Source organism: Carassius gibelio, chromosome A1 (assembly GCF_023724105.1).
Source record: "Carassius gibelio isolate Cgi1373 ecotype wild population from Czech Republic chromosome A1, carGib1.2-hapl.c, whole genome shotgun sequence".
Classification (NCBI taxonomy): domain Eukaryota; kingdom Metazoa; phylum Chordata; class Actinopteri; order Cypriniformes; family Cyprinidae; genus Carassius; species Carassius gibelio.
The window spans coordinates 15,411,950-15,428,163 of record NC_068371.1 but is presented as its reverse complement, the minus strand read 5'-3'; the positions used below and the strand labels follow the sequence as shown (position 1 = coordinate 15,428,163).

The following is a 16,214-nucleotide window of genomic DNA, read 5'->3' as shown; positions in this document are numbered from 1 at the left end:
GTTACAGTGATTTTGCCAAGTAAGACATTTGCCTGGATCAACATCTTTTGCTGATCCTGGATCAACATTATTGTCAAAATATATAGACTTGACCCAATCCCTACCCCAAACATAATTCTACCCATAATTTATTCTTAAAATCAGAAGGAAATGATAGCTGATAATAATACCACACACCCGGAGCAGTGGACAGCCATTTATGCTGCGCCACCTGGGGAGCAGTTGGGGGTTCGGTGCCTTGTTCAAGGACACCTAAGACGTGGTATTGCTGGCCTGAGACTCAAACCCACAACCCTAGGGTTAGGAGTCAAACTATCTAAACACTAGGCCACGACTTTCCAAAATGTAGGCTACATTTAAAATGTAAAATGTTCACTTAATACTAAATTTTTTTGTTGAACTGCTGTAAAAATTAAATGGCACATTTTCCATCATTTGGATATTCAGGTAAATTGGCATTCTTCATTGTATCTTAAAATTAAAAACAATAACACGCACAGAGTGTGTCTGTATCGAAGAGAGTTTTCTGTACGTGTCAATATCTGCTTTTCATGCTATTAAGTAAAGATCTAATATAAAGATATATTGAACAGCAGCACCATTTGCTAAAGCAGCATATTTAGCAGGCATCCTATAACATGCACACTGCTTGTGTAAATGTAGTCAGTTTTGACCGCAAAAGATAAGGTCAGTCGACTGTATATCATTTATTTGACTGTTTACGGAACTCCCATTTTTCTTTTTTTAAATTAGAAGTGGCATTTTACTTGTCAGAAATACATTTTCAGCTATATTGTAACTTTAAGTTGGGCTAGAATTAAATGAATGCCAAAACTAATCATTTTGTTCGCATACCCCCTCTGTCATCTCACGGACCCTCAGGGGTATGCATACCCCAGTTTGAGCACAACTGGAATGGAGGATGGAGTTTTATTTTAGCATACCTCCCTGCCAGTTCTTGCTCATAGAAAACTAACCATTAGAGGGGAGTGGTTAAGCTGTCAATCTCACATCATTAGAGAAGAAATGCCATTCCAGAGCAGAAGCATATTTTCAGATTTTGTTTAAAGATTACCAAAACAAACATTTTTTTTTTCTTCAGTGCATTAACTTTCATGGATTAATAGTATAAATTCTGATATTGAGCTGTTCAGAGCTCAGTGAGGAAGTGCATAAAGTATGTAAAGAACAGCTCTTACCATTCACCAGCACCACAATATCCCTGAAATCGATTTCTCCTCTGGCCTCAACCCGTGCCTCACAGCGATACACACCCTCATCAGCTTTACTCACTCTCAGGATCTGCAGGTTGTTGGTGGGAAGGACCTGAAATCTGCCTTCGGGAAGAGAGAAACACAGACGTTAAAAACTGTGTAGCAAATTATCTCAAAGTGAGATTAACATAATTATTCATAACGGGTTATCGTTAATCATATTCATCTTCAGGAATTACTTGTAGTGTTATAGCATTGAGAATTCATCCGCAGGATGGACAGTGTTAATCGTCTATTGGCCCTATGTAAAATTATTTCTCTGGCCACAAAAAATAATAATAATATTGCTCCCAGAGCATGTAACAAAACCAGAATTTAACAGTGACCCCGTCTTGTGAACAGCAAACACAGACAACCAAGTGTGAATACTGTACATGTGGATGTTTATTAAACTACACTACAGGGGAACATACAACATCTGACTAGACAAAAACATACCCACATTAAACATAGATGCCAATGCAAGGAAAGCATAGACAGAGATAGAGAGAGAGAGAGAGAGAGAGAGCGTGCACTGTAGAGAGAGGTAGCGTACGCACGCAAGAGAGCAGAGCATAAGAGAAGTATTTACTAATCGGCTAATCACAACCTGTTAAGAACCATCAAAGAATCACATTGCCATAATTAAAAGGGGTCAAAGCCTAGAAGCGCATCTAAATTGTTAACAGGCGGTTACTTGCATTGGTTCTGTAGTTGTTAAGTAAAGTGTCCTGATGCATGTATAAAATGTAGATTCCTGTTAGGAGTAAAAGCTTCTTCATTTTATCCATGGGTTGACTTCTCCGAAGTTAATCAACAAAGTTGCTGAAAACTGCCAGAAGATCAGACTCTCCTGGAAAGGGGAGTCGTGAGGATTCCAAGGTGATGGGTGTCCAGGGAACCGCAAGTTGAGAGAAGACTACATTTTTGGGTGTGGAGTAGGTTTTATCTGGTTTCCCTGTAACACCTATTTTGATTAGATTAGTAACAGTAACAAGGCATATATAGTTTCAGCAGGTGTGAAGTGTTTCTTTGTCCCTGTGACACCACATGTGCATGCTTTATGACTGTACTGAATACTTGTTGTAGTTTTACCCAAAATATGGTACAAATAGTATGATACATTTCACGATCACATAGAGTACATCATGGTTTGGGGAACAAAGAGCAGATAATTTTGATACCAAGAATAAGGCATCTTGAAAATATTAAAGGGGGGGTGAAATGCTATTTCATGCATACTGAGTTTTTTACACTGTTAAAGAGTTGGATTCCCATGCTAAACATGGACAAAGTTTCAAAAATTAAGTTGTACGTTTGAAGGAGTATTTCTGTTCCAAAAATACTCCTTCTGGTTTGTCACAAGTTTTGGAAAGTTTTTTTCGAGTATGGCTCTGTGTGACGTTAGATGGAGCGGAATTTCCTTATATGGGTCCTGAGGCACTTCTGCCGGAAGAGCGCGCGCTCCCGTATAGCAGAGCACTGAGAGCACAACAGACTTCACTGATCAGAGTGAGAGACATTCACTGATCAGAGCGAGAGCGTCGCAAAATGTCACAAAAGAAGTGTGTTTTTGTTTGCCAGGGCAAGACAACCCTGCACAGATTACCAAAAGAGAAACAGCATTAAGGGACCAGTGGATGGAGTTTATTTTTACAGAGCATCAACAGAGTTGTGCAAGTGTTTGTTCCCTGCATTTCGAAAATGCTTGTTTTACAAACAAGGCCCAGTTTGACGACGGATTTGCATATCGTTTATTTCTTAAGGATGATGCAATCCCAACGAAAAAGGATCACGATTGTGTGTTGGAACCACAGGTGGTGAGTAAAACTGCTTAAAATATCTCTGCCTCCTTGTTAATGCGTCCACCTCCCATGCCGGAGACCCGGGTTCGAGCCCCGCTCGGAGCGAGTAGTTGCTGCTGCTGCTCTCGTTCAGTTTCAGCCTCTGGATCTGATTCTGGATCATAAATATATGCTGAATCTGAGTGTTAGCCATGGTTTGTTTTGGATGTTTTTTTTCCTCACGGTAATGTCACAGCTTCCAAACGCTCTCAACACAAAAGCCTACTGGCGCTCGTGATTCTTTAGCTCCGCCCACACGTCACGCCTCCAGCCGGTCGTGTCTTTCCGGGAAAAATCGGTACAGACTATCTTTCTCTTATGAATATAATAAAACTATTATAATATAATAAGACTTTTTGGAGTTGTGAAGGATGCAGTACTACTCTATAGGTACTCAAGATTAACAGGATATTGAGTGAAAGAGAGCATTTCACCCCCCCTTTAAACCAGAGATACATTCATAAAGCTGAATATTAGCATTTAGAGCTAAACTGATACAAATAAACAGTGGTAACAAGGCTAATGTAATAGGGAAACATACAGACAGCAAGCATATACCAGATACATTTGTAACTGATTAATTATAAGCTAAATAAACAAAAGTTTTAATGTGTGTTTATGTTGTGTATTGTGAAAATGTGAGTTTGCTGGTCCGCCAGGACCTTGGTTCAGTGTGTTTGAAGTCGGATGGGAAGACCAGAGAGTTGATCTATTCAGCATCTTCCAGATAATGGGGGTAAACATTGGCCATTTAACACCCATATAACTTTAGACTATGGGGCCAGATTCTGTCATTTCTATGTAAAAAAAAAAACTGTGTTGCTATGCCAGGGGTATTCTAAGTGTTTGCTAACGTGTTGCTATGCAGTCACTGTGGTGTTCCAGGTGGTTGCTAGTGTGTACACATTTGCCAGGGTGTTTGGTTCCAGATGGTAATTACTGTGTTGCTACAGTATGTGCTTAATAGGGAGTTCTGAGTGTTGGGGTGCTCCAGGTGTTTGCAGATCTGTTGCTATGCAGTTGCTATGGTGTTTTGAATGTATGCTCTTGCAAGGCTATGCAACCGCTGTGTTATTTCAGATTGTTGTTAGTGCACTCTAAAAAATGCTGGGTTGTTTCAACCCAACTTTGGGTCAAATATGGACTAACCCAGCTGTTGGGTTAAATTTTGTAATTTAATTTTTCAACCCAAAAGTTGGGTTAGTCCATATTTGACCCAAAGCATTTTTTAGAGTGTGTGTTGCTTTGTCAAGTCACCTTTATTTATTTAGTGCTTTAAACAATATAGATTGTAACAAAGCAACTGCACAGCATTAAATAGGAAAATAATGTGACAACAAGGCAAAAAGGCAGTTCATCGTTTACAGCAAAAAAACATTGGGTTGTTTTTTTAACCCAACCGTCTGGTTACACATATTGGGTCAATATGTTGGATTATTTCAAAATTTGTTGGGTATTTTTTTTTTTTTTTCGTCATTGGGTTATTTTTAGTTATAACCCAACTGTTGGGTTAAATATGTTTCCCGCTTCACTCCTGTTCAAATTTTAACGGTCCAGTCAGAGACTCAGCACGGACATCTGTGGCAGTCTGCCTGATTATGAAGGCTAAGTAACTGTTAATATAATTGTATGATGTATATAAATGCCATACCATTAAGTAATGTGTCTGATACGTTAATTCTAAAAACGTAAAAAAGTTTTAATTCCCTTTAGTCCGTTTGTTTCCCCCAGATAATCAGATTGATTGTAAATGAATGCTATTCCTGTTTGTTCGCCAACATTAATACACTAAAAGATTAGCTGCAAAAAATGTTTAGACAAGTATTACTTAAAGTTAATAAAAATGTTAGAAAATCCGCACGGACCATTTTTTTGATCGGACCAGTGGAAGAAGCTGCTCAAGCTGAGCTCACACATCAGTCATGCCACAGACAGCAGACTCCTGAACCTGCAATTTTCTGTTATAAAAGTTCAAAATCTAGACGAAAGAAAATCGCGTGAGGTAATCTGCTCTTTCAGCCAAAATGTATACCAGTGCCCCAATTTTACATAACGTTAACGTTACTCCTACAACCAACCTTTAAGAGGGGAGCGTAAAACAGAACCCATATTCGTCTTAGCGCACTAGCACTAATCAATTGTACTATAAAAGTGTTTTTATGATTTATTCATATTGAATATTGTTATACATCTATTGGAATACCCTATAATTACAGCCGTTTCTCTTATGAAGCTAGATTGATTGACATGTTTTTTAAATGTGTTGTACTAAATGTGTTTATACTTATGTTTTAGACAATGGACTTTTTCGTGAAGGAAAAAAATTGCAACAATATAATGTATGCATATAAATATAATTTTCTGGAGGGAGTGAAAACTGGTTTAGTCTGTCTTTTAGTGCAAATGATAGTAGATCCCCAAAAAGACTGTAAAAATGTAAACTGTAAGCTTAGGGTTTTTTTTTTTTTTAACTTGTCTGTAAAATCTCTGTACTTTTGTCATTTAAAGGCCTTCGTGCAGAAATTGTCTTTAAAACTCTTTCTGCCATCTGCACCATACCACACTAATGGAAAAATGGTGTGCACATCATACACGGAAATGACCTTCAATGGTCCTTCAATGACATTCAACCTGTAAGTAAAAGCAAAACTTAAAATTACAGTGCCCTGTATAGTCAAGTCACCTTGTACAATACAAATAGTTCCAAGAAGATATTTTGAATAACAAAAATGATGACAGAATTTTCATTTTTGCATGTTAACTGAACTTTTTTTTTTTAATTCTTTTAAGGTTGGCACTAATTAGTGCTGTACTTGAATCACGAGACAAGCCAGAATCCACATGTCCTGGTGCTTGGTGACAAGGAAAACTCCTCCCAAGATTTTATTATTTTAAATGGGGAGGCGATGGAACAGGAGACGATATTACAAGCAGTCGATCTGTGTTTTAAAGTTTTTGTATATGACATCTACTACCCAAAGCCCTCTGCTCATATTTGAGAGTTTTTGTAACACACAGTCTTTAATAGTTTCTTCTGCACACTGTCTCCTCCTTAAAAACTTTGTATTTAGTAATCAGTAAAAAACTTTTTTATTTCAGCAGTATATTTTTTTATTATTATTACTTGATTTTATGATTATTTTTAGTTTTATTATATGTTATGTTCATTTTATTTGAAAGTCGTAATATTTCTAAGTATGGTAATCCATATTCGGAATTGGTGCTCTGCATTTAACCCATCAAAGTGCACACACACAGCAGTGAGAAGTGAACACACGGCAGCTATAGATCCAGCGTCCATAGAGCAAATGGGGGTTCAGTGCCTTGCTCAAGGGCACTTCAGCCATGGGTATTGAGGGTGGAAGAGAGTGCTCTTCATTAACTCCCTCCACCTAACTCCTGCCAGCACCGAGACTCAAACCTGCGACTTTTGGGTTACAGGTCCAACTCTAACCATTAGGCCACAGCTGTGAACTGTATTAGCACATTTGTGTGTTTTGATATGAATATGAATCGACACATTTGTACATCTTGAAAATGTCAGTTGTATTTTTACACGTTCTTGTACATTTAAATATATATATATATATATATATATATATATATATATATATATATATATATATATATATATATATATATATATATATATATATTTGTAAATTTGTTACTTGCATATTAAAATAAAATCTGTAAGTTACAACAAAGTAGTTTCAAAATATGGTTGTATTAAGTACTTTTTTTTAAAATAAAAATACTGATGTTAATTAATATAAATAATTAACTCAACTGTTGGGTAACTTCCAACAGGATTTTAACCCAATGGGTTGGGTTGAAATAACCCACAGATGGGAAGGTGCTATACCAACCCATAGTTGGGTTATTTTTAACCCAACATTTTTTAGTGTGTTGAATTCCATGATGTCATCAACTCAGTTCAGTTTAAATAGTATCTGTGCAACCAAGTCAACAAAAACGCTGGTAATTAACCACTATGCTACTATGTGGTTACTAGATTGTTCTTATTGTTTGCCAACATGTTGCTGTGCAGTTGCTGGGGTCCTCTGGGGGTTATTTGTGTTTTGCCATGTAGCTGTTAGGGTGATTTTGGTGGTTGGTAGGGCAGTGTGTTGCATTTGCTAAAGTTTTCTGTGTGGTTTGTGTGCTGTTGCTAGGGTGTTCTATAGTCTGAAACAGACAGACTTGCAGACAGATAACCTACATGACACAAATTGCATGGGTACAAAAGCTAAAATATATTCTTCAGTGTTCAAACACTAATAAATACTAAACAGTTATTGTGATACTGATACTTAGTTTAGCAAATGCTACTAATGACAAATGTGTCTGTGCCACATAATATTTCAGATGTCATAGTATTGGAGTCTTTGAATTGGTCACTAAACTTAAACTAACAGGCAAATGGTATCTTAGTGAACTTGAAGTCATTTAAAACTTTTGACATAAATATATTTCTCTGTGCGAAAAAAAAAAAAAAAAAAAAAAAAAAAAAGCTAAGGATTTAATCAACATACTCCTTTTTTATCTTTGTGCAATAATAGGAACATATTATCATCAGTCCTCAAAACTACTTATTCTGCCATTTCAAAGAGATTTGCTAAATGAAACACCTTCAGGATTACAGTCTTTCTTTGACTTTTGTCATCCCTTTGTCACCCACTTTTTGTCCTCTCATCCACAGGAGATATTTATAACTCTCTCCCTAATTAGAATAAAAATAATCAAATCTCCATCTTGTAATCTCCCAGGCTGGAAAGTGCAGATATCTTGTCAAAGTTCTGCATTTTAATTCTAATTAATAGTTTGACAATTAAAAGATAGACAGAAATTTTTATTCCTTCGGCAGATAACTTTACTTAATTCAGACAGTGAACGTGGTTTATGTGCTTAATTCAAAGTGCATTAAAAAAATCTCTCTCTCTCTCTCTCTCTCTCTCTCTCTCTCTCTCTCTCTCTCTCTATATATATATATATATATATATATATATATATATATATATATATATATATGTCTTTGGATGGGCTGGAGATTTGGTGATTTTTTAGGGGTGTTTTTCAAAAAGATTATGAAAAAGTTTATCAATTTGGGGTAAAAACAGCCCCTGCTGTTGGGGCTAAATGCACGATAATAAACAATAATAAATTAACACAATAATAAATAACTGGATGACTTTTCCATTTGTCGACGTTATGGTTAGATTCACATGGCAAATGTTATATAGTACCTTGTTATGTCACTATGTTATATCAAGTCAAGAGCACCTTCTGATGAATAACCAAAAAATTCCTTACCATTACGAGGTAATATTTGACTTCTTAATGTGATTAACTGTTCTTTTTTTAACAACTGTTTATTTAATTTTGTTCTGGTTACAATAGTCTAAAAAAAAAAAAAAAACAACTGTGGAAATTTAGAACCCATCCAACCCCCTGGTAGACTTAAAATAAATAAATAAATAAAATACAATTAAATCTAAATTTAATAATATTAATACATAAATAACAATAAATAATTTTTACAGATATTTGTAAAAAAGATGACACAACATTAAAAGCTGAAAGCCATACATTTACAGTTTTTACATTTGAGGCATGTATATGAGAAGTTGAGAGTTGCATCGAGATGATGTCCAAGTTCCCTTTCAAAAGCTTCAGTCGAAGCTGCGCTGCTTAGCGCATTGGGAAACATATTTTTCGTGACCAGCTGTGAATAATGTGTGTAATACGTCAATAGAATTGACCCGGCGGTAATATAGCCTCAGTTGATGACGTCATCGGAGCGCACCCACAACATGGGTCTATGAATAGATAAGCCACAGGTGCCTCAACAGGTCTTTTGTCTTCAGATCATTCTGTGCATGTGCATCAGGAAAATTCTTTCGTCTGCAACAAATCTTCGTTAGGATGAGACAATGAAATGGGAAGTGTTGTGTTCCTCCATGCTCACTTTCCATGTCTGAACTGGATACACACGATTACTGTTTTGTTTGTTGGGGAAGAGCATTACATGGTGCCCGTCTCTTCTCAGTGCCCTCAGGGCACAGCGATCTCCGGCGAGCTCTTCTCTCATTTACTGCTTGGAAACGGTGCTAAGAGGCTCGCTACCTCCACGGAGGTCTCTAGAACAGCTAGTACAGTCGTCCCCTGCCGGTCCGCCGCTTCAGGGCATTGAGCAATTGGCTTTAGGCACATAAGGAAGTGGTCGCTGAGTTTCGTCGAGCCACGGATTTGTCTCCCCATGCGACCAAGCGAACGGCCTGTGCCATCGGCCGTTCTATATCAGCTTTAGTTAGGCATTGAAGAAGCATTCGTCAGTTCCTTTCTCGCCGCACTCAAGATGTACTAAGATGCTCGCTACCTCTACGGAGGTCTCTAGAGCAGCTAGTACAGTTGTCCTCTGCTTGTCCATCGCTTCAGGGCACCGAGCTAGTGGCTCTAGGCACACAATGGAGCATTCACCCCCTTCCCGTTACCCTCACAAAACCCCTCCATCCCCGCCACTTTTTGTGCTTCGGGGTGCGGTGTATTCTTTTTGTTTAGATGTTCCAGTGTTTCCTGCTGTCATTCAGGACACGGAATATTTAACATCCCCTCAAAAGGAAGTGTTAAAATTGGTACCACTCTCAGAGAGTCTGGCAGCATGGAAACTTCTGCCGGGCATTTCTGCGTGGGTATTGAGCACAGTACGGATAGGATACAGTATCCAATTCATTCGTCATCCTCCACGTTTCAATGGCATGATGTGGCACAACTGTCTCCCGCTCGGATCGATACCATTCGGCAGACCAGGAGCAAGGTCAGGCTAGGCCAAGGTCGCACTGTTCATCAGTATCAAAAGATGTTAGGTTTCATGGCTTCAGCATCCACGATGATTCCTTTGGGGCTGTTGCACATGAGACCATTTAAGTTGTGGCTAAAAGCCAGAGGATTTCATCCAAGAGCCAATCCTCGAAGGCAAATAAAAGTGACGTGCCGCGGGCTTCGTACACTATCTCTGTGGCTCAGACCCCGTTTCCTTGCCTTGGGTGCCACTCTAGGGGCACCGTGTCATCGCAGACTGCTAACGACGGATTCCTCCCCGATGGGCTGGGGAACGGTCTTGGATAGTCACCCAGCTCAAGGGGAATGGGAGGGTCATCAGCTCGATTGGCACATCAATTGCCTTGAGCTGATAGCCGTATTTCTGGTTCTGAAATATTTCATCCATTGTTTGAGGGGCTGTCATGTCCTAGTATGGGTGGACAACACAGCAACAATATATTATATAAATCACCAGGGGGTTCTGCGCTCACGCAATCGGAACCAGATAGCGAGGCAGGTTTTTTCTTTGGGCCCAGGACAAGTTCCTGTCACTCAGGGCAGTTTACATTCCAGGGCGTTTGAATGTGGGAGTAGATTTAATGTCCAGACAGACACTACCGATGGGGGAATGGAAACTCCACCCAGAGTTAGTGAAATAGAGTTGGAGAAAATTTTACGAAGCAGAGGTGGACAATATGTACAATACCTTGAAAATTCCATAGTATTCTTTGAAGTACCATATTGTATATGAATATGGTAATCATACACATACCATCATGGCACCACCACATTCATTGTGAGCATACTTACTGTTGGGTTCAGATGTGATTTCTTTGTTCTTGTAGAACCAGGACATGGCTGGCACGGGTGAACCGATGACATCGCAGATGACCTCAGCATCATCACCATGACGAAACTCCTGTGGCGTCTTCACCTCGCGGAACGTCAGCTTCTCTGTAATCAAACAGACAATAAATTCACATGTTCTCAAGTAACCAAATCCTGTAATTAAGATATCTCAATCAGCATTGTTATGGTTAAAAGCATAGTTCACCCAAAAATTAAAGTTTTGTCAACATTTACTTACTCTCAAGCACAAAATAAGATATTTTGAATAGTGGGTACTGGGTAACATCAAACTTTTTATAGTACCCACTGACTTCCATAGTATGAAAAAATAAATACAGAAATAAAATATTATGGAAGTCAATGGCTACTGTAAGCTGTTTGTACACTAACATACTTCAAAAATTTTATTCTGTGTAAAACAGAAGAATGACACTCAAACCGGTTTGGACAGGGATGTGCACAAACATTTTGAGGGGCAGGGCTCAAGTGGAAAAAAGGGCACTTCTCATATTTATTATTATTATTATTATTATTAAAACAAAATTTTACATTAGGAGTGTGCGATATTAACAAAAATATATATCTCAATATGGGATTTTATCGATAATGATAATTAGACAATATTTCACTGAGTGTGTTATTGTGCTGGTATTGTAAGGACTACCATGGACAGCTGACTCCTAAAGTTGTTGATATTCTGCATATTCTGTGTGGTGATCAGTTTACAGCAGTGATAGAAATAAATATTTTCCAATATAAATTTATATATATATATATACTTTTTTTTTCTTCCCAATTTTTTTTTTTTTTATTTCCAATAAAAAGTTTAAATGGATTTTTAACTTTTATGAGCATTTTTACATTTTGTAAGCCATTATTTATTTATTTATTTATTTATTTTTAATTGTGCATTAAATTTTCAGTCAAATTCGTACATTAAATCAGTCAATTAGAATAATAAGTCATTTAGGCTGTTACCAAGCAAATGAAATCAGCACTGACAAAATTAATCTTTGCAAGAAAAAAGGGCACTTTCACTTGAGGAAGAAATAGGGCAGGTGCTCAAACCCTCTTTGATGTTTATGTGTGCACGTGCCTGGGTTTGGAACAACATGAGGCTTGATAAATGATGACAACATTTTCATTTTGGGAGGAAGTATAAACTAAAACCGTAAAAAAAAAAAAGAATGAATGAAACATTTTTGTTAATCGGAATAAACGTTAACTGATAATAATGCAAACATCAAAATAAAAAGGACACTTTACAATAAGATAATTAAGTAACAATGAAAAATACTTCTAAAGCATTTATTAATCTTAGTTAGTGTTAATTTCAATGTTTACTAATAATGGACAGTTGATTAAATAAAGTTGAATAAATAAAGATGAATGTTTACCAAATGCATTGCTCATAGTTAGTTAATGCTAGTTAATGCATTAGTGTTAATAAATAAATAAAAATGAAAAAAATATATATATATATACTGAAATAAAACCGCAGCGAATAATAATAATAATAATAATAATAATAATAATAATAATAATAATAAAACAAAACTGAAATTACTTAAACTGACTAAAAATAAAACGGCAAATGTTGAAAAAAGAAAACAAATTTTAAAAAATAATAAAATACGTTTCTAGGTTACCCATATAACCATGGTTCCTCGAGGGAATGAGACGCTGCATTGAAAACACTATGGGGAACGCCTTTTGCATGAACAAAATATTGTGTGAATATTTTATGCAATCTGTCAAATGGAAGGGCTTGATGTCACAGGCGCACCGGCGGCGCCAGGGGGGGTCTTGGGGGGTCTCAAGACCCTGCCAAAAAATGCCTTGACCCCCCATTTGACCCCCCAGCCTCTTCCTGATTAAAAAAATATATATATTCGGGATAAAGATCCAAAAATGTTTCTCTTCAAACTACGCAGAACAATAATAAATAATAATTATTTCGACATTTATTCATACACTGAACCGAGAACCGTTTCTGTCGGACGTGTCAGATTCGAGAACCGATTAGCTGATGATAACTGCGCATGCGTGATTCAGCGTGAAGCAGACTGACACAAACAGAGCGCATCTGAACCGAACTGATTCTTTTGGTGATTGATTCTGAACTGATTCTTTGCTAATGTTATAAGCGCGGGTAAACCAAAGGCTTGAATGAAGGGCAATCATCGCCAATGACGGCATTACATCGAGCGCAAAAGAACCGGTGAACCATTTTTTTTTCAGCTGGTTTATTTGATCTAATTGTCCGAAAGAACCGGTTCACTTGAGCACCTGCTCCTTTGCCCCTTAAGTGCCCTTTTGTCAAAGCAAAATTTCCTCAATTTTTTTTTTGTAATAACATAAACTTTTGTGAATGCCTGCCCACGCCCAATCATAATATTAGTACAATTTATTAATAATAATTTAGCCGTAAATAAAATGACCAACATGATGACCGTTCACCTGACTACGACCTCATCCAACCGGGAAGATTCCTCATGCTGCACGCGCATTTTTTAATTGCTAGAGGATATTTTCAACATCGTGGCAGCTGGTAAGTGGTGTTTCATTCTCAGCGAAGTGATTTTGGTGTTTATTTACTTATTATTATTATTTTACAAGAACGATGTGATGTGAGAACATGCAGATACGTTGTTTATATTACTGTGTGTAGCCTCTTTTACTGTCTATGTGTGTAGCCTGTAGTGTAGAAGTAACACTAGCGTGCTGTTTGAGGGAGAAAAGTTTCACAGGCATCGAGGGGTCTGGTCTTTTTTGTTATTTGAATTTACTTTTATTATATTACAGTACTTATTTTTAACACGTAAAAATAATTATCACAACACTGGTAAGGCTTATTCAGATTTTCTCATTCTCTGAATTATCATTATAAAAATAAAAACAATTCAGAAATGAATTAAAATATAATGATGTGATGAAAATATTTTTTCTACAATAGCAACAGTGTTTACAACAGCAAGACCACTTTAGCCTGTAAACTCAATAATATCTATCTGGAAATAAATGTAAAAATATCAATGTCAATAAAAATGCATAATATACCTGACATGAAAGTGCAGTGTGAAGGATATGAATTACAAATGTAGCCTGTCATTTGTTTACATTGCAAAGGTGTTTTTGTTGTTTAGTAGCAGAAATATGCAGTTATTAGCCATGTCCACTGTATTTTTTGTTGGTTTTCATGAGACCCCCCCTTGAAAAGACCAGGACCCCCCCATTGCCCCCCCAATCAAAATTGTCTGGAGCCGCCACTGCACAGGCGGGTTGACGTAGTGACCAGGAAGCTATAAAAGCAAATGCAGCACAGCTGGCATCAGCTTTGAGTATAGAAGCAAGTGCTGGCAAGGGTGCTGGGAGTATGGCATCGAGACGCAGCATCTCGTTCCCTCGAGGAACCATGGTTACATGCGTAACCTTGAGACATTCCTTTTCAGGAACTCCAGAAGAGCCGGGAGTGGCTCGCATATCTAGATCATAGAATCTCACAAAGGTGGAGGATGTGGACTACCCTGCAATGTTGCAGATGTCCAGCATGGACACACCTGCTTAAAAGGCCTTGGAGGCCACAATACCCCATGTAGATTGAGCCCTGACTCCTATCGACGAGGGGAGACCAGAGGACTCATAGGCCAATGACTAAGGGTCTGCTTAGATGCAGGAAAGCACCTCTTGGGGGGGACCATAGCACACAAGCAATTGGTCTGACATTCTCCACAGGCCAGCTCTGTGGACGTATGTGTCCAGCGCTCGAACTGGACACATACAATAAAGCTTTTCCTGGTCAGGCTCCCGAAAGGGAGGAGGGCTGAAGGCCTGCAGCACTATAGGTTGTGGTGTGACAGAGGGAATTTTTGGAACATAACTCGCTCAAGAGTATAGAAATGTTCTGGCCAACGTTGAGGTAAGTAGGGGCCACTGAGAGGGCCTGAAGATCTCCAACTCTCTTTAGAGAAGTAATAGCCAGCAGGAAGGCAGTCTTAAGGGTCAGATGTCGATCAGATATATCTTTAATCGACTTGAATGGAGCTTTGCAAAGACCATCTAATACCACAACCAAGTCTCAGGGGGGAACATGGGACCATACTGGAGGCCTCAGCGCACCGCGGAGGAAACATGTCGCTAGGAGGTATCTGCCCACTTACTGGCCACGGAAGGGGACATGGTAGCTACAATGGCCACCAAGTATACTTCTAAGGTGGAGTGGGTTAACCCTGCAGAGAACCTGGTTTGTAGAAACTCCAGATCTGTATCAACTGGGCAGTTAGCAGTGTTAAGCTGGCAGTCTCTGCACCATAAGTTGAAGTGTTTCCATCTCAGAGAGTACAGTTTCCTTATTGAGGGAGCTCTGGATTGGGGGATGGTCTCAGCAACCTTGGTTGAGAGACCGGTTGCTATGAGCTGTGCCAGTTTCTATAACTCCGGGCGAGGGTGAATTATCATTCCCTGCACCTGTGAGAGTAGATCTGTCCTGATCGGAATCTCCCATGGAGTGCTGTCGAGGAGCGAGATCAGATCTGAGAACCAAACTCGGCCCGGCCAGAGAGGGGCTACTAACAGAAGACAGAACCCGTCCCAGCATACTCTTGCCAGAACTCTCGGGAGCAGAACGATCAGGGAAAAGTGTACAGATGAAGCATCGACCAAGTCTGTACCATAGCGTCCAGTCCCAGAGGAGCTGGATGAACTAGAGAGGACTAGAGGGGACATTGCGACGCCTCTTGAGTCGCAAAGAGGTCCACCTGAGTTATGCCAAAAACTCTCCATATCTGCTTCACAACCTCGGGGTGAAGTCTCCATTGTCCAGACCTCGGACCATGTCTCGACAGTACATCTGCTCCTACATTGAGATTTTCGGCAATATATACTGCTATATACTGAGTGAGAGGAGTTTTCATGGGACCAAACAAGGATCTGGTGTGCCTGCTTGTACAGTGGTCACAAAAGCAGACCACCCGGGTGGTTGATTTAAGAGAACACAGATGTGTCATCGGTGCGCACCAACACATGGTAACCTCTCAGATCTGGGAGGAAATATTTTAATGCTCGATACACAGCTATCATCTCTAGACATTTGATATGCCACGTCAGATGGTGACCACTCCATAAACCGCAGGCAGGGTGGCCACTCATGACTGCACCCCAGCCAGTGAGGGACATGTCCGTCGCTAGCGTTACATGGTGACAGGGAGCTCCCAGCACTAAGGCACGGAGGCATCATCACTTGATCTTGATATTTCAAATTGGATTCCCCCTTGGGGAAAATCCCTTGGTCTTGAGCCACCACTGAAGGGGGGTCTTGTACAGCAAGGCCAAAAGGTATCACGTTGGACGCAGCTGCCATCAGACCCAATGGACCCAGTCAGACCCATCAGACACAAACATTTTGAAAGTGAGTGACCAGCCTTCTCTCTTGACTGACGTGAGGATC

General features: G+C 39.0%; 1 protein-coding gene across 3 annotated transcripts in view; it reads right to left on the bottom strand.

The window, feature by feature from the left end:
• The window catches only part of LOC128014099 (neural cell adhesion molecule 2-like), a 376,809-nt gene that overhangs the window by 60,670 nt on the left and 299,925 nt on the right, over positions 1-16,214 (bottom strand). For all 3 annotated transcript variants that reach the window (XM_052597383.1, XM_052597544.1, XM_052597465.1), the window contains exons 4-5: positions 10,730-10,873; positions 1,200-1,337 (exon numbers count right to left, since the gene is read on the bottom strand). In XM_052597383.1, coding sequence (XP_052453343.1) covers positions 1,200-1,337; positions 10,730-10,873 — 282 coding nt within the window. The remainder of the gene's footprint in view (positions 1-1,199; positions 1,338-10,729; positions 10,874-16,214) is intronic.